Raw genomic sequence first — 19,144 nt, 5'->3', positions numbered from 1 at the left:
CGGAGTCGTTCTGACCTTCTCCGCACGGTGAGTTCAAGCTGTCCTTGGGATGACCCCACTAGTCCTGGCCACAACCAATATGAACTCAACGGTCCAGAGACAAACACCAGGAAGCCTGGTCTTTCTGACCACTTGTTTGTGTTGAGGTGGAGCGTCTGCCCCACACGCAGGCCCCGGGTGCGTCTGGGAGGCAGGCCCCTGCTGGCCCAGGCCACACCTGAGAGAGACGGGCTTAAGACACACGGGGGTGCTCACCGGATGAGTCACCGTTTCCACCTTCAATGTGCACCCAGACAGCAGCACCGCGCCCTCAGCTTTGGTCTGAAATCACAGCCCGACCTGTGACTCTGCAACACCTCACATGCTCAGTGGGTTCATGCCAAGTGACGTCTGCCCACAAAGCCAGCCTCTTAGAATAGAGGAGCCTCAGTCTGAGCAGGCCTCACCTCCCACACGGCCCAGAGGCAGTCGGGAAGTGTGAAGGAGGAAGGGGAGAAGAATCCACGTCCTCCACCTGCCTGGTCCCACCTCATCCCTGGTCCTGGTCTTTATGGAACCAACAACGCCCCCCTTCTGCCAAGTTCATTCACATCCACCCGGCCCCAGGCCCTCGCCTTTTAGTTTGCAAATTGCTTTATGCTTTCAAAGCCCTTTTACCTCGGAAGGAAGGAAAGAGACGGAGAAGGTCAGAGGGGAGGACCAGAGTCCAGCTGCCCTGGAGACTGGGGTCACAGCCACCTCCTCCAGAACCTCGGGCGCCTTCCTGGGTGGTGGCATCCCCACACCAAGAGCACTTTTGGTCCAACCGCCTCAGGCTGAGAGCCACTGGCCAAGCACAGAGGGTGTCAGTGTGAGCTCTGCCTGCACAGTCTGTTTGAGGCATCCAGAGGCATCTTTTCAATACCTGAGTCAGGCCAGTCACTAAGGAACCTTCCAGAGGTGTACAGTCTGCCCCATTCGGGGAAAAGCCAAAGTCCTCCCTGTGGCCATGTGTTCCCATTGCATCCCTATCTCCTGTCACTCTCCCCTGCCCCACCTGCTCCTGCTGTTCCTCAGACACACTCAGAGCTCTCCTGCCTCAGGGCCTTTGCATATACGTGCTTCTGTCTGCAAAGTTCTTCTTGCATGTATCCGCCCTACCCGCTCCCCACTTCGTTCATCTGCTCAAGGTCATGCTGTCGGAGAGACCTTCCCTGTCCAAAACAACACCCTCTCCATCCCAACACTTATCACTGCTGACACATTCTGTTCATGTGTTGTCTGTCTTCTCTCAGTGAATCTGAGTGCTGTGACGACTGGGCTCCCGTCCCTGGTACACAGCAGGAGCACAGTGAGTCCAGGGAAAGAACGTGGACGCTGAGCCTGCCCGCCACCTCCACTGCTGACCAGGGCCTTGGGCCCCTTGACCGACACTCCCCTCCTCTGTCACCTTTCTGTGCTGACTCCAGCAACATGCAAGTGGGAACACAGAAAACCTCACACACAGTCAACCTGCTCACTGTGTGCCATCCCCGGCCCCTCCTTGCAGACGGGCCCCGTCTGCTGTGGGTCTTGCCTCCCCATTCAGACTGAAGGCCGAATGCTCTGCGGCCAGCGCTCAATTTGGATCACACCCTCTGGTCACAGCAGCCCAGACTGACCTCTGCCTTCCAGCTCAGGATGAGCAGCTAGACCCCCTCCAAGCCCTGGCCGCTGGGATGTACCATTGAGGGATGTGTCGTAAGGCTCAGCCTCTTCGTAGTAACCCTCCGGCGACTCGATCTTCGGGATGGCGAGCTGTTTCCGCTCTGGAATCTGTGGCATGAACAAATAAAACAAATATTTTCAGATATCATACACCGAGAGCAACTTCGGATGAACCCTCTGAGTGGAAGGAGCGGGAAGTCCAGAAGAAAGCAGTATCCGACTGGCCTTTCGGCGGGCTGGGAGGGAGAACACAGAACATCACGAATCCCATCAGTCGCCGGGCCACAGCGTTTGGTTTGCAGCCAGAGGAAGGGCTGTGGGTGCAGTGTGTAACCGAGCGAAGGCTCAGCTTCCCCCCCGCAAAATGAGGCTCAAACCCCGCACTACACACAAAATATCCTCATGTGCAGGACACATCATGCACTTAAGGTCCAGAGAGTGTCAGGCTGCTGTGGTAGCTATTATGGCTTTTAAATAGAATATACTTTCTAAAAAGATAAACGAATGGCACAGGGAGGAAGAGAACCAGGTTTCTCAATCCCAAACTTTTACCATAATGTAAATGTAGTTCAATCTCTTGTTCAGTAAATATCGGATGGCTCCTGGGTTCAAGCTGCGAAGGATGCAGCAAGACTCCAGGAGTCCTCCCCAAGGAAGACTTAACTAGGTGGGGAATGTTCAACAGGTCCTGATCAGTAGTGCTGTACCAACAGACAAGGTCGAGTTCTCTGGGAACCAGAGGAGGGTGTGAGGAACATTTAGGACCAAGGAAGGATACACGGAGGACAGAATCTTTCAGCTGCGTCTAAAAGATGACTCTGGGCTTCTTGTGCGGGGTGGGGGTGAGCACATGCACTTTGCGTAGATTAAAGAACATATGTAAGTCCTATTCCACCTGTATAATGGGCACTAGATCATGAAGCTGTGCCTCAATAAACTACCGTTTAAGAAGAGCAGGGGAGGTAGATTGTGGCGTTAGTATCAGGAGAGGCAGGTCGTGAATGTGTAAGCACCGTGAGTGTGGGTCTCCGGCGTCCTGAATCACGACACCCCTGCGGAGGGCCACGGGAACATGCACAGACTTGGGAGCAGAAATGGCAGAAGCAGCAGTGCATTCCCGCTCTTGGTTTTGAGAAGTCCTTGTGCTGGGCACTCCCCGGGAGGGGCAGGCCCGGGCCTGCGGGGAGGCCCCAAAGGAAAGCACTGGCGCTCTAAGCGGGGGAAGCTGGTGGGGAGCTGGGGGAGGCAGCAATGGAAGGACCCTGCAGGGCCCTGAGCTCAGACAGAGCCCTGGGCCCTGGGGATTCCTGCCCTGCCTTTTGAGGCGGCGGCGGTAAGGCCAGGGATCCAGAAAGCCGTCTTGGCACGAGCTGCGAGAGTGTCTGTTCTAGCTCCTCCCAGGGCAGACCACCAGGGTCCGCAGAGCCACGTCCTATGTGGCTTGGAGTCTACAGTCTATTTACACAGACCCTAGCGTTAATGTCACTTGGTTTAAATCCAGGTTTTCAGACTTCTTAGATTTATTTTTTTATTTATTACTTTTCTGTAGCGACAGTCTCGCCATGTTGCTGAGGCTGGTCTTGAACTCCTAGCCTCAAGCGATCCTCCCACCTCAGCCTCCCAAAGCGCTGGCATTACAGGCCTGTGCCCTGTCCAATCTTCACAGATTTAACCTTCAGAGGAAGTGTCCTCTCGTCTCAGCAGCGGTAAGGTCTCCCCAGCGGGTCCTAGGGCCTGTGCGTCCTGAGTGAACTAGGCCTCCAGCTCCAGCCGCCAAGACGCCCTGTCCCATCAGGTGGTGCTGGGACCCTTCTCTCTGCCAGGAGGTGGGTCCCCTCTGCCACCTGAGACCTGAGTGGAGATTCTCGCAATTAGAACAGGACAAAGGGAGGAATTCGCCTTTCTGCAGGAGGTCCCCATGGGTCATTATCACCACAGGGTCTGTCACTGGGGGCCTCCTGTCCCCTCTCGGGTAGGGCACCAGACAGACTAAGCCTGTCTCTGCTGAGGAAAGAAAAATAGCTGAGAGCAGTCTGAGCCATGTGCGGTATGCAAAATTTACCCGGCCCAGAGAGACAGGAGTATGGGACCTCAGTCACATGCCCCCCATACCTGGGGGCAATTGTTTAAAGGCATTTTGTTTCAGACTAGCCGCCTCACCCATTATCTTCAAGTTCCTGGAATCTGTGGTACAAAGAACAATGTTTAGCCAATCAATAGCTTATGTTATTTTAATGTAAATTATTGGTAAACGACTTAGGGACTGCCTCTTCCTTTTTCCTTTAAAAACCCACTTGTAACTGCTGCTAATCAGAGCATATATTGGGGCAAACTTGGCCCAAATAAACTCCCTACTTATGTTAATTTTGCCTCAGTTTTTTTTCCTTTAGGTCAACGCTGCAAAATCTGTAAATGGATCAATACGGAGAGGTGGTGTAGGGCACAGGTGAGCAATCCTGACCCTGCCACATCCTTGCTGTGTGACTCTGGGTGACTCGCTTGACCACTCTGGGCTCTGTGTAAAATAGAATAGATATGTCTGTCACATGGGGCTAAAGGGCTAAGGATTAAACTGTGCTCAGCACTGTAAAATACTCAATAAATATCAGTTTTTATTAACCTAAAAATAAAATGTAAAAATATCAAAGGGTGAAAAGTTCTGTGTTCACGTTTTTGGTGGAGGATGAACCAGTGTACCCTGGGGTGTGTAAAGAGACCTGGCCGGGCTTATACCAAGCTCTGCCTCTCTAAAGGGTGTGAACAGGACACCCAGCTCTGCAGGATGCAGAGGGAAAAGATGGGGCCTGGATCCAGGTAAGTGATGAAATGTTTTACATAACAACTCAGAAGACAGTCACATAGTTACAGACACATAATAGGACAATGACCTATTATCAGAGGTCAGAGGAGAGAGATCCTCATCTCTCGGGTTAGGGAGAAAGCGCTATGGTTTTAATTATCGTCATGATGGTGGAGATTGTGTGTGTTCAATGAAGATGCAGAAGAGATTTGACTTCAAGGCCTAAAATAACTTTCTGACTGTTCCCAGAAGGGACGAGGCAAGAAAGTCATGTTCAGGAGGTCGGCAGATTTTTTGGAAAAGGGCCAAACAGTAAATATTTTAGGGATTTGTGAGCTACTCAGGGTCTCTTATCTCAGCTATTCAGCTCTACTGCTGTAGCGCGAAAGCGGCCGCAGCTAAATAAGCGCGGCTGTGTTCCAATAAAGCTTTATTCACTGGAACAGGTGGTGGATCAGACTTGGCCAAGCCCTCACTTAGGTTAGATAAGGGGGAGCCCAGATGACGTGAGGTGGCCCCACAGCTCTAAGCACCCTGCCCCACGGTGCACTGCAGAAGGCTCTCAGTGGGGCTTAGTAGATAGGCCAGCCCTGGCCCCCCAGACTGACCATGGCAATGTCCTTTTGTGGAAAAAGCTGCTTCTCCCACAGGGCAGCTCCCTTGAGGCCAGAGCCAACGCGTGTTCAGGCCTCACGGGGGAGATGGGGTGGAGGTGGCTGTGCTAGCCAGAGCATAAACGGTGGCCAGCAAACATCTGTTTCTCCTACAGCGAGCACCTGGCTGTGCAGAGGCCTGGAAAGGCCACAGCTGCCTGAGTCACCGTCCACACCCACGAGGATGCTCCAGACCCCTGGCTGCCCCTTCCATCGCGGGACGCGTCTGATCTGCACGGAGTCTGTGGCGGTTGGAGGAAGGACCCAAGCAACTGAAGAGAGACTCAGGGATCGTGGGCAGCGGGCACCAAGCCTGCAGCAGGCAGAGGCATAGCCCGGCCCAGCCACATGCACGGAGGCCCTGGGGCCTCCAGTGAGCCCAGGGCCGGCGGTGGGGTGGGGCCCGGCACTCGGGGCTGGGGGCCGAGCCTCCCTGGCATTAGAAAGCTCTGGGGTCAGGGTAGGAAGGGATGGGTTTTGTCTGTCTGAGGAAGAGAGGTCATAGGTCACTCCAGGCTCAGGCCGGGTTTGAGCTGCCACACTCCTTCCCTGTGAGGCTGCTGCTGCCTGGTCCCCATCCTCCCTCAGAGCCACTGACAGGGCGCCACCCCGACACCGCTGCTCTGGGGGCCTCGCACTGAGAGTCACGGCGGCTTCAGCCTGACTTGACCCGAGAGGAGGCCGGAGGGAGTGCAGACGTGTGCACGCGTGTGGACAGGGAGGGGCGAATCCCCAGCTGACGCCACTGGCTTCCACACGCCACATCTGGAGCCCCTGGGGTGGAGGGGTGCCTCGCACAGCACCAGGAGGAACCAGGCCAGGGAGCCGCGGTCCGCGCCCTGCTGTCCTGCTCCCGAGTGCGCCAGCAGGGAGGGGGCCGGCTTTACTGTACGGTTAGCCGGCTTGGCTGGAAACCTCCCCCGGGCCTGGAGGCTGTCCCAGGAGCAATTACCACGGGCTGCAAGGCCACCCTGGGATCATGCTATTCCTGGGAAGGGACAATTTCCCCAACTCCACACCAGGTTTCTCTCAGACAGGGAGACAAGCCCAGTCACAGACTACAGCCCAGGAAGTCTGCTCTAGAAAGAGCCACGTGCCCTCCCCTTCTCTCCCCTCCTTCGCTTGGAGACCCTTGGTGCCAACAGTACAGACGACTGGCGGAGGAGCAGTGAAAACCATCCCAGAATCCCAGGGGCTGCTGGGACCCACTGTGACCCAATTAATTTATAACTATCACTGGGTCCCAGACTGTGTTCGTAAAACACAGATCTCTAGGACACTCAGTACTCGGTGCCAGTGGGACTGTGTCTGCTGAATGCCCCTAGCCACCAGGTGTCAGCCCACAGGCAGCTGCCCCTGGCATGGCAGACAGTGACACTTTCACTCGGCAAAAGCCAAATGGTCCCTGGGTCAGAATAGGACAGTCCCAGCCCTGGCTCACAACAGGCACCTTTCTGTCCCCACTACCTGGCGAGTGATGCCTGGGCCGCACCAGAAAACCTGTGGTTAAAGGCATCAGCAGCGGAGGGGACAGCAGAGGGGACGTGCCTCTCCCCACCCCCGCCCCAAGTATGGGGCTGAGCACGAGGGAGCCTGGCGCTGGAGGGAACGCAGCGTGCCCCGCTGCTCTGCCGGACGCGAGCACAGTCAGGGGGGCAGCAGGGCCTGGGAACCAACAAACCTGCATTCAAATCCTGGCCTTGCCACCTCCCAGGTGTGGGACGGACCTTGGCTCTCTGAGCCTGTTCCTTCGTGTGAAAAGCGGTAACGAAAACACCCATCCCTTGATGGGGGGCGGGAGGATCGTGTCTGCGTGCCTGGAATGGGTAGAGGTTCAGGGTGTGGCAGTCACCAGCATCGTTAGCATCACAGGGGACACCCAGAAACCCAGATCCATCCATCAGGTCTCACCCAGCCCAAGACAGAGTCCCCTCCAGCTGTTACCCAGCTCGAGGGACCTGATGCAGTGGGACATGGTCCCAGGCACTCCACAACTGCCCCGCCTGCCCAACATGGTGGCGTTAGTGTCCCCAGCTGCGGCCACAGGAAAGAGCAGCTGAGGAACCCTGCCACCCCTCAGGAAGGTGTGAACGAAGGGGTCAGTCCAGAGCCACTCTGGGGTTGGGAGCCCCTCAGCAGTGACATGAGCCCACAGATCAGGTGATGGGTCACTTGGCAGGAGCTCAGTGACCGTGGAGTCAGCTGGTGCTGGCCCTGGCCCCAGGCCCCCTGCTACCCATATAAATCCTTCCTACCCAGGGCCCCATCCCTTCCCCAGGACACCTCCCCAGCCATGCCTTAGAGAGGGAAGAACCTGGCTTCAAATTCTGACCCTGCCACTTTGAGGCTGTGTGACATTGGGCTTCCTCATCCTTCAAACACAGATTTGAACACGAGCAGAGTATGCCACACACGGTGCCGGGTGGCGCACAGCCTTAGCCCATAGAGTGAGACCATCTGATGAGACAGATGTGAGCATTTCTTCCATGGAAACATCAGGAAACAAAGGGCTAGAGTCTTTCAATAACTTGCTCAAAGTCAAAGAGCTAGTTCCTGGCAGGGCTGGGAGCTGAATGCAGATCCGTACGATTCTATAATTCCACCCATCTATCCAAGTAAGTGAATGTTTGTGTATGGCCCACTCTGTGAGCAGACACTGGACACGAAGTAGGAAACGAGAGACGTGATTCCTGTCCGCAGGAGCTGACATCTGGGGGAGGAGACAAATAATAAACCAGACTGTTCCCACAGTGGCAAGCGCCAGGAGCAGGTACCTGGGTGGTGGGCAGATGGCGGCCTGGCGGGGAAGGGGAAGGGGCCTCATTTAGCCAGGTCAGGGAAAGTCTAAGAACTTCGGAGAGAGGAGGCGGCGGCAGGGCCCGGGAAGCGCAAGGCCCCTGAGACACGACTGACCAGAACAGCACGATTTCGAAGCAGAAGGGAGGCCAGCGAGGAGCCCATGCGGTGAGGCCGGACCCGCACCTGGGCCAGACAGTCGGCTCTGGGGCCATGTTTAGGAATGGGGAGTTTTTTCTCTTTAATGAGAACCACTGGTGGGTTTCAAGCAGGAAGTGCAGTGTGATATGATTTATAAATTTTTCAAAGGTCACCGTGGCCTGAGCTGGTGACCACAGCTGTCCATGGCCTCACTCACAGGGCGCTGGGGAAAGAGCCCGGGTACTGTGGGGCCCATGGTGGCACTCGACAAAGGCACTGGTCAGATCTCCCCAGGCCTGTCACCCTCAGCGTCGGGAGTACTGTGGCCCTGAGCAGACCCCCCGCAGGCAGGCTTACTTTTGCTCTGTCCCTCCGAGTGCCTTGCCCCAGGCCCTGCACACAGTAGGTGCTCAGAAAATGCCAGACGCTTGGCGGACTGACACCTGTGAAGACAACTGGAAGTTCAAGGGGCCCACATCAGGGAAATCAGGGGTCCTGGACTGACACTTACGATCTTGGGCGGCGGGAGGTCCGGAAGGCTCTTCTGAGGGGCCGAGGAGTGCTGGCCGGGCTCCCCGTTGGTCAGCGGGCCCTGCTCCTCAGGCGCTGCGGGCAGAAGAGGAGGTTTTGGTGAGGGGTGCCTTGCCCCACGGCGGAGTCTCGTTACCCGGGAATGCGAGTTCTATTTGAGCAGGTGTTAATTACCCAGGCAGGCAGCCCCTGGAGCCGAAGTTGTTTTTCCTCCAAGAATAGGGTGCAGTAATGCCCCAGCCATGGGCTTGGGGTTTCTGGCTGGCTCTGCACCTGCCCTCCTACCTGCCCCTTGTCAAAAATGGTCTAGCCACAGAGCTTTGGGGAGCAAAGGAGCTGCCCAGCGGTCACTATATTGAGCCACGCTCAGCACCGACCCTGTGATTATGGCTCTTCCCTCCCACAGTTTACCCGGAAGGTAAACGACACCGGGCAGAGTGGCAAATCTCATCTGGCTGAGTTCTGCTCAGACCCAGGCTTGGCGGAGGGGCAGGAGGTGGAGAAGCCACACCGAGGAAGTTAGGGCACCAGCCCTCTGTGTACTTTTAAGGAAAGCACCAAAAGCTCTTCTGAGCCTGAATGTTTCAGCCACCCCGGGGCAGGCTCAGGCAGGTCTGGCCACCAAAGCCATCAGCTTTGGTGGCTGATGTCTGGAAGACAAGCCTTTAGCAGGATTGAGTGCTTTGTGGTGCATGTGAGTCACAGGCTTGGGAGTTGGGAGACGGAGCTTTTTTCCCCTGCTCCTCTGCAACGGGGCAGCTCTGCAAACCTCTGGGCCTCCCTGGGGTCCTGCAAGACCCACTGCTGGAGGATTTAAGGGAAAAGAGGAGAGCAGAACAGAGCGGAAGAGTAGGGCACCATGGAAGACACCATACGTCCTTCCAACAAAAGAGAAATTGTTCTGCCAAAGAGAACACCTCCGAACATCATCTTTGACTACTAAGGCAGTTGCTGACACCACCATTTCTCCCCCTTCCTCCCCAAAACAGACTTCGATCAAAAGACATAAAGCCGTGGGACCAGCACCACACACAGCTGCTTTCTTCGAACATCTGAATTATGACTTCCTGTTCCTGGGATGATGCTGGGAACAGCCAAGATGTTTTAGGGCCAGATTCCTTATCCAATGGGCAAGGAGGGGGTGGTGCATCGAAACATCCCAAAAATACATCAACCCAAAATACCACCAACCAAAATGTGGCTTCCAAAAATAACTCCACTGGGCCTGTATGTGTGCAGGCTGGGAGGGCGCGGGGTGGGATGGGACGGAGCCTTGTGCTGTCCCCGTCCCAGGGCACCATCCTATCAGCTGGCCCAGCCCATACCTTTGTCTTGAGACTCAGCATTCTGTGGCTTGTTGACAGTCACTTTGTTCATATAGATGTACTCCTCATCGGAACCTGCAGGAGGAGGATGGGAGACAAGGGCTTCGTGTGACATCCCGAAAGGAAAGGGCCTCCAGACAGAAACCATGTCCTCCTAGGAGACATTTTCATCTGCTTGGGTTCCAGTAAACTATACAGCATTTCAGTTGATTGAAAGAGCCCATCATAGAGTTGACAGATTTCCAAAAAAGAAATGACAAGTTGCTGACTGCTCGGTTTCCAGCTGGCAAGGAGTGGCATTGGGGCTGGGGAGGCAGGGGAGGACACAGAAGGACAGGAAGCTATTAGCTTAAGGAATAAAAATGTTAAACTGAAAGGAATCCATACCTCAAAGATCTGTCTCATATTTCACCAAGTAGAGATATCTCTGAGTTTCCTGGCATTTCACTTAAATGATATTATAATATATTTCCTATCTGTTATTCTCACTCTAGTCTGAATTACTTGAATGGGCTAATCAGAGTGATGTCTACATAAGATAGGTCACACTGAGGACCGGTACATTTAGCTCTTAGGCCTCTAGGTAGGGTACCATTGTTGAAGGGTGGAGGGGTGCTCATAGGAGCTCTGAGTTTGAAGGGGTTAAGTATGCTAGAACCAGAACTGGGGAGCCATTGGCCTCTGGCTCTACCCTGTAGACTATACACTGCAGTGGCACAACCCACGCCCTCCTTTAAAATAGCTTCCGTGCAAGTTAAGTCACCTTGCCAGTGGCTGTCTGGGCAGAGAAAAGCTAGTCTCCTAACTCTTGTGCGGTTTCTAATCCCCCAAGGACCCTTTCTCCAGAAGCCTTCAGAGAAAGCTCATCCTAGTGTTTCTCTTCTTCAAAATCCTCTTGAATTTCTTTTGCGGCCCTTAATTTGCATTTCCTAGAAACTTGTGGCTGATAGATTCCAGTGGTTGGAGACTGTGCACAGAGCCAAGGGACCCAATTCAAACCCCTGGTGAAGGAAGCAATTCCGCGTCAGTCTGTCCCATAGCCACAGACCAAGACTCCAGCCAACAGGCTTGCAAAAGCGGAGCCCTGAGAACCAAGAGGAACAGGAGGGGGCTGGATGGGCCCTCCGCCATCAGCCCCAGGACTGTCACCTCAGTGCCCAGCCCTGCCGGATAAGTCAGCAAGGTCACCCCATCCCAGGGACTGCAGCAGGAAAGGAGGGAGCTGGAAGGTACAAATGGAGTTCACCACGCCTTGCTCACTCCCACCTGCTACAGAGCAGGCCGGGTCAGTACCTTCTCCACGCGTGGCAGGGGAAAAGTGCCCTGCAGGGGGACGCGGGAGATGGCTCTCAGCCAAGCTCTGCCATTGTCGGCATAATTCTGGACAAAACATCTAACCCCGGAGCCTCAGTGTTCTCGTCTGCATAGTATGGAAAACAATCACGATGAAACACTGCCTATTTCGACCTAACTCTGAAGTTCTCAAGAGTACAAGACTCAATTTAGAGGATTTGAAAAGGTAAGATAATCTTATGACTAACAAAGGTTAAAAATGACAGCCTAAATCATGGGAAATAACTCAAAGGCTCCGCAATAGGCAAATGGTAAAATAAACCATGGCATATCAACATACATAATAGCATGCCGTCGTTAACAAATAAATGGATTACTGAAGATGTAAACTGGCACAATCATTTTGGAGGTGACCCTGGGGGATAATTTAATTTTATGTGTTCACATTCTCCAATCCAGCATTTCCACTGTCAGAAATTTATCTTACAGATAAATTCCAGCATATAAACAAAATTTTATTTGAGGATATTTACTCCAATATTGTGAGTTTTTGGGGTTTTTTAATATATTACATATTTTTATTTTAAATGATACAACTTAAATGTCCACCAATAGGGGGCTGGTTGAACATCAGGGTTCATCCATCAGCAGACACTACCCAACCGTGAAAAATAACAAGGTAGCTCTATGTCTGCTGTTTACAAAGTTATACAAGACTCAGAGTTAAATTAAAAGATCAAGCTTCAGAATAGCAAAAAGAAAAAAAAAGCATATGAACCGCCAACACATGGAAATGTGTGCACGCAGCAACTCTAAATGCAAAAATAACGTAAAGCAGAAACACAGAGGTAAATCACGACTATACAAAAATATTCAGAGGACATGCATAAGCAACAGAAAAGGAACTGCGGGAACATAAATAGTGCTCAGTGTTCATTTTACTTTCATTCCTTTTTTCATATCATTGAATAAGTTCACACTCCTGTACAAAAAAAAAAAGGCAAGATACTGTTATCATTTTAACTGTTAGGCTCTGAGCAGGTACTTTCTCCCTAAGATGGCGATTTGTAAATTACAGAGACCTCTCACACTGGCCGCCTCCTGTGGCTACATCGGCTGCCTTGGGCACTAAAAAGGTGGGAGTTGATTTGGTTTTGATTACAGAGGGTTGCTAATCCAGGACTATCCAGGTTGGTAAGTAAAAGGCTCCCAGGACCTTCTGCAATTGTGGGAAAAGCACAGTGAACTTGGCCCTAGAAAGGGAGGTTGCTGAGCAGCCCCCAGTCTGCAAGGCAGCCGCCTTAGGCTGGAGAACTTTCCATCATTCGCTCATTCATTTTCAGAAGTGCATTGAGCATGGGCAGTGTGCTAGGTGCTAGACAGCGGAGAACAGACGTCATCTCTGCCTTTGTGAAGCCAGCAGTCTGGTAGGGCAGACAGACCCGAATCAGAGTGCTGCACAAGCAGGTAAGACACGATGCTGGCCGCAGGTGTTGTTGGAAAGGAGAGCTCTTAGTGCTTGGAGAAACTGTGATTCACTCAGCTCCCTCGCCCCAGAGGATGGTACTTCTCAGAGAACTGGGGTAGGGCAGGGACGAGGGACGTGAACCTCTTTACTAGAGTTCAACAGATAGAGCATTTGAAGCCCTTTCTATCAGAGGGACAGCCACAGAAACGTCCCTGGAGCCAGGGTGAGGGGAAGAGGATGGGACAGCCCTCTTGATGGGGTGAGGGCAAGAACAGACCACAGGCAGCCCCCAATAAAAAGACTTCAGTGGGCCTTGACCTTCCCATCCAGACAAAAAACGAACAAGGTAGAAAAGTCACGTTACACTAAGAAAATCAAAGATCAGAAAACCTAAATGGACAACTCCACATGAGAAGCATAAATGCACACCCCACACTCTGCCCAAACCGTGTGGGAGCACACAGCAGCTCCACCCACGTGGACCACAGATAGTCTTGAAATGATCAGTCTGACTCCGCCGACAAGCCCCATCAGGCTGAGCTAATTTTTCGTTAGACACACAGTGAGGCGGGCCTCGGAGGCCGAGAGAAAGATGAATGCTTTAATTTCGGAGGGGGGTACTCAGGATTCTGTGCTGCGCAACACAACTACTAATCTGGTGCGATAGAGCGTGGGGAAGTGAGACCAGGTCAATCTGCTCAGCCAAAGCCCTGGCTCTGCCACTCCCAGCCGTGTGCCTCTGGGCAAGTGACTTTCCAAGCTTCGGTTCCCTTTTTGGTAAAGTGGGAATAACACAACTCCCTCACGGATTTGGGATGGGGATTACGTGGTGTAATTCATGCCATTTAATACAGGAAGCACCGTGCTGCGACACAGTACGTACACAATAAACGTTGGCTGCTGTTATACCCACTCTGCAGTCCAAGGGCTACAAAGAAGACCGAAAAGAAAATTCCCTGTCACACAGTGGCTATTAATAAGTGGCCGTCACCCCTAAGGATACAAGTGGTCGCCACAGGCCTCAGCGTGGCTGTATATATTTCTGAGCGATCTGGGTGGCAAGATGGGGGTGATTCACTCTGGGGAACTCCTAACCAACTCTCAGCAGCCTCTTGCCACCTCCAAGGTGCAGAGTCCAAGGGTGGGGCAGGCCTGACTTTCCAAGCGCACATCAAGGGCAGCGCAAAGTCACCCCACAGGAAGCTGCACAGCACATTAAACCAAAAAGGGGACCCAAGGCAGCAGGCTCTGCCAGAGCGGTTAGCACCAAGAACCTTGGGCCAGACCCGTCACCAAGAGGTGTTTTCCAATTCCCAGCAGAGGCGTTCTTTCTAATTGAACGTTCGCAAGTCGGAACACATCCGAACGGTCGGGGGAGTGTGCTTTTTAAAGGATTCCACTGTGAATCCTTCTGTGGATGAATCATCCCTCTCTGACTTTCCTGCCCTGTAATGTGGATCTGCCACCCGCCGTTCCCACCGCGGCTGCTTTGATGCGCTGCCCTGCAAAGCCTTGAGGAGCCTGGGAACCGCGGGGTGGCCTGGGGAGCTGCAAAGGCGACAAAGGGACTGGAGAAAAACCGCTCTGATGAGAGGCTAAGGAGCCGGATGTTTCCGCCAGAAGAGAAAGCAGACGGGCACGCAGCAACGTGCCTCAGCTTTACGACTGCTCTGCTGCGGTTCAGACAGCAGAAACTCGTTCTAGGGGAACAAAGGAGGGGAAAAGGCCTTGAAGTGTAGCCTAGCAGGCTCAGGTCCGATGCGAGGACGCGTTTCCAGGTGGCTGGAGCAGGTGCAGACTGCCCTTGGCTGGCACGGATGTAGGCTGCTCCTGCCGAGAGGCAGATGGATTAGATGCCCCGTGCGGTCCCTCACTGTCCCCAAACAGCACTTCCAATTCTCAAACATATGACATAAAAATCAAGTCAACTGTTACGATTTCACAGGACTGTTTTCTTTTTGGAAAAAATCTGAATTTGTTAGAAATGAAAGCATATTTCCACAAGTCTCGTACGAGACTGTTCACAGCCGTCTTACTCGTAATAGCCCGATCTGTGAACAACTCAAATGCCTATCAACGGGCGAATGGATGAACAGAGTGTGGTATATTCACAGAACGGAATACTACTCAGCAATAAAAGGAACAAACTACTGACACACCCAACAGCACGGACAAATCTCCTGAGCAAAAGAAGCCGATGCAGTGTTCGTCGCGTGGCTCCATTTGTACAAATCTCCAGGAAGGGCAACTCCCATCTATGGTGGGGGAAATCAGAACAGCAGTTACCTTGTGGTGAGGGTGGGAAGGGGCAAGACAGAACTTTCTGGGTGACAGAAGCATTCTATGTCTTGTTTTTGCGGGGGGGATACGGGGACATGGGTGTGTACAATTATCAAAACTCACTGAATTGAATACTTAAGATATGTGCATTTATTATATGTAAACTTTACCTTGGTAAAAAAGATAGAAAAATCATAAACTCGGGGTTCTGTGATTTACAAGTCTTAAAACTATGGTTTCCTGTTTTCCCTTGGGCTGTACAATACTGGGCAAGTTATTTAAACTCTCTGGACCTTGGTTTCCCCGGTAACAACAGCACCAAGCTCGTCAGGGTGTCCTGAAGAAGAAATAAGTTAATACGTATACACGTGGGAAGTGCTCAGTTAAGCCGTAGCTATTATAACAGTTTATTATCCCTTCTCCACTTTCGAGCAGCAAGGAAGAGGACTTTGAAAATATTTCATTTCAAACCTCACTCCTGGCCTGCTGGGTTGAGTGTTCAGAGATTTCTGGGGCTCCCACTCAGGTTAGATCATGCCCCTGTCCCACTGTTATAGGCTGAATTTTGTCCTTCACCAAATCATGTCAAATCCTGGCCCCCAGTATCTTAGAATACTGACTGAATTTGGAGATAGGGTCTTTAAACAGGTAACTAAGTTAAAACGAGGTCAGTAGGGTGGGCCCTGATCCCAATCTGACTGGTGTCCTTACAAGAAGAGATTAGGGCCAGGCAGTAGCTAACACCTATAATCCCAGCACTTTGGAAGTCTAAGGTAGGAGGATCACTTGAGGCCAGAAGTTCAAGACCAGCCTGAACAAGAGCAAGACCCCATCTCTACCAAAAATAGAAAAATTAGCCGGGCATGGTGGTGTGGGCCTGTAGTCCCACCTACTTGGGAGGCTGAGGTAGGAGGATTGCTTGAGCCCAAGATTGTGAGGCTGCAGTGAGCTAGGATGCTGCCACTGCACTCCAGGCTGGGTGACAGAGAAAGACCCTGCCTAAAAAAAAAAAAAAAAAAAAGAGGAGATTAGGACACAGACCTACATAGAGGGAATGCCACGTGAGGACACAGGGAGATGCCAGTGAGGCCTCAAATGAAACCAAACTTGCTGACACCTTGATCTTGGACTTCCAGCCTCCAGAAGTGTAAGAAAATAAAAGTCTTTGTCGAAGCCACCCAGTCCATGGTGTGTAGTTACGGCAGCCCTTGCTGACTAACACAGCCACCTCTCTGCTTCTGAGGGGACCTCTCCAAGGCCCGGAGCCCAGACTTACTGCTGCTTTTTGTGTAAAGCCGGAGGAGCTCGGCCAGGCAGCTTTTCTTCACCACGGCCGCGCTGCTCAGGTTCTCCTGGTCGAGAATCTTGAGGAAGTCATCCAGCTCTGTCAGCAGCTGCTCCAGGGCTAGAGACAAAAACAGGACAAAGCTTTACAGTGGCTGCCTCCTCTCCAAAGGCCCAGCTCGGCTACACCTCCGGACCCCGCAGTATCCCACTGTGCACCCTCTGGTCCCAAGGGGAAGGGTTTGGTGTGAGGCACAGGGTGCGAAGAACGGGCCCTCGGCTTTGAGATGGAAAACTTCCACGGTGAGCCCCAGGTCTTCCATTTGCTAGGGGAGTGGCAGTGGCCACGTTGCCCCAACTTTCTGAGTGTATCTCCTCCATTGCCAATGTCTGCCCTCATGGGGTTCTTGTGGGAAAACTAAGAAAACACAGTTTCCAAAGAGCCTGGCTGGCTGTCAAGCTCTGCTCCTAGAGCTGGGGGATTATTTTCTCTGGGTGACTTTGGGCCTGTTATTTAACCTTCTCAGGTCATTTAGGTCAAATGCATTATCAAGTTCCTTCCAGCTCTGAAATTCTATGATTCTAAGCCTGATGTTGGCCTGGCTGCATGGCTTTCTAAAACACGACTCTGTTCCCAGGTTGCCCATGATTCAAAGCTGCTCCTAGTTCCCCAGATGGGGGATCTGGTCCCACCTGGCCCCCAAAGCCCCGCAGACTGCTCCAGCGTCACCCACCCACACGCATCGTCATGCTGTACAGCCCAGCCACTACACACCTCTCTCCTTCTCTGGCCTTCATACACCGTATCTTCTCTTCCCCTGGCTAAATCCTACTCATCCCTCAGGTCTTGGTCTAGATGACATTCCTCCTGGGCTGCCCTCTCTGGGACAGTGAGGCTTCTTTAACGGATAACCCCATGTTACCAGCACTGGCCCCTATGGTGGGCTGAATAATGGTCCCCCAGAGATGCCCATGACCTAATCCCCTGAGCCTGTGCATACGCTACTTTACATGGCAAAAGGGACTTCACAGATGTGATTGAATAAAGGAGATTATCCTGGATTATCTAGCTGCGCCCCCTAAGAGGGAGATAAGAGGGCAAGAGTCAGGAGGGCAAGAGTCAGAGAGAGGAGATGCTACAACGTTGGCTTTGAGGATGGAGGACCGTGAGCCAAGGTACACAGGTGACCTCTACAATCTGGAAAAGGCAAGGAAATGGATTCTTTCCTAGAGCCCACAGAAGGAACGGAGCCCTGTGGGCCCCTTTTAGATTCGCATCTCTGGACCTGTGAGTTAATGAATTTATGTTGCTCTGAAATCGCCAAATTTGGTAGTTTGTTCCCGCAGCAGTAAGAAATGAATACGTAGCTCCAACTGCACCCTGTCATGGCTGTATTACTATTTAGCTACTATAAGCTCCGAGGACAGGCCCCGTGTCTTGCTCACATTTCCAGGGCCCAGCACAATATCCAATAAATATGTGCTGACTACATTAATGAATGAAAGCAAAGCAAATCCATCTGCTTACTTTTATACGTGGAAGAACCCCGTGGCCAGCCCATAAGAAAAATAAATGACCGGCCTGGATCAGGACTAAAGAGAAGTCCACTAAAAATCCAGGTACCTGGCAGGTCCTACCTAGCCAAAACATTAGAACAGATGGGCTTTGGAAAAAGGATCTCTGCCCACTTTTCTGGTTTACGTAATACAGTAACAACACCGGGAACCTAAACAATTCTTCCCCGCAATGATGTAAATGAAACCAACTCCTGAAGTGTACTGCATGACTAGCTGTTCTAAAACTTGGACCCTGGCAACTCGCACACCGTTTGGAACCCATGGCGGCTCCTCTTTCCTCGTGACCACTCTGTTGCAGACCAGAGCGAGCTCCCCGTCTGCACGGCCAGCTCTTCACCCGTGTCATTCTGGGGACAAGTCTGGGGGAAGACTGCACTTACGTGTCACCCCAGGCCCACCCCATTGTCTCCCTGGCAACCCTCACACTGAGCAGGTAGTAATACCTAGAGGGGGGAGAAGGTGGGAGAGGGGCGTAGGGCACACGGGAGTGCAGGGCAGAGACTAAGCTCTTCCAGGTGGTCCAGTGCTTGCCAAAGAGGATGGGCCTCAGGAGTCTCTGGGTGGACAGAGAAACATCAGGAGAGATCAGTCCCCACGGGCATCACTAGAGGATGCCCTGGTGATCCTAATGGGTAGGGGTTCCTGCCATCTGCCCCAGAACCTCTCTGCCGGAGCCGGAGGCCTTGGCCCCATGCTCTGCTGTGACCAGACTGGCTCACCAAGGGCCAGCGTCCCCCTGCCCTCCACTCGCCAAGGCAGCGGTGCTGCTGGGCCTGGACAACTGACCTGGGGCAGAACTGGGGCTGGCACCGAGGCAGGGGGGCAGGGTGGGGGGAACTGAATTAAACAAGGAAACAGAGAGAGAGGGGATGCCCGCAGAAATACAACTCTCGCCCGAGATACAGTCAGAAGGGGCCATAATCCAGCTTTCTGAACGTGAGCCCCGGCAGTCTGCGAACGCTGTTTACTGCTGTTAATTCAGCACCCACCTCTGCTGGCCCCACAGAAGGATTTAAAAGAAGAAAACACGGTTCCCGAACTGAAAGGCCTTAGCTTGTGTTTTGTTTTTAAAAGCTAATCATGAGTTTCCTGTCGGCGGTAGGAACCAGACCCGCTAAAGAGCAGTGAGCTTAAAGTCAAACGAGGGAAAACAATGGATATGTACAAGGAAAGCTGCCCCCTGACCTCAGCTGCCGTGGACGACCGGGGTCTGCAGCTGCCTTCCCCCGACTTCCCAAACCCCTCAAGGCTGTCCCTCTGCTGCTACTTCTGAACTAACAAAAGAAAAAAGCATGAAAACCGAAAGTAT

General features: G+C 52.7%; 1 protein-coding gene across 1 annotated transcript in view; it reads right to left on the bottom strand.

Moving 5' to 3' along the window:
* The window catches only part of AFAP1L2 (actin filament associated protein 1-like 2), a 38,305-nt gene extending 21,298 nt beyond the window's left edge, over window positions 1–17,007 (bottom strand). The window contains exons 1-5 of the mRNA XM_012663877.1: window positions 16,992–17,007; window positions 16,250–16,378; window positions 9,933–10,007; window positions 8,588–8,682; window positions 1,704–1,794 (exon numbers count right to left, since the gene is read on the bottom strand). Coding sequence (XP_012519331.1) covers window positions 1,704–1,794; window positions 8,588–8,682; window positions 9,933–10,007; window positions 16,250–16,378; window positions 16,992–17,007 — 406 coding nt within the window. The remainder of the gene's footprint in view (window positions 1–1,703; window positions 1,795–8,587; window positions 8,683–9,932; window positions 10,008–16,249; window positions 16,379–16,991) is intronic.
* Between the last annotated feature and the right edge of the window lie 2,137 nt (window positions 17,008–19,144).

Source organism: Propithecus coquereli, unplaced genomic scaffold, assembly GCF_000956105.1.
Source record: "Propithecus coquereli isolate 6110/MARCELLA unplaced genomic scaffold, Pcoq_1.0 Scaffold84, whole genome shotgun sequence".
Taxonomy (NCBI): domain Eukaryota; kingdom Metazoa; phylum Chordata; class Mammalia; order Primates; family Indriidae; genus Propithecus; species Propithecus coquereli.
This window is presented reverse-complemented; position numbering and strand designations above follow the sequence as displayed.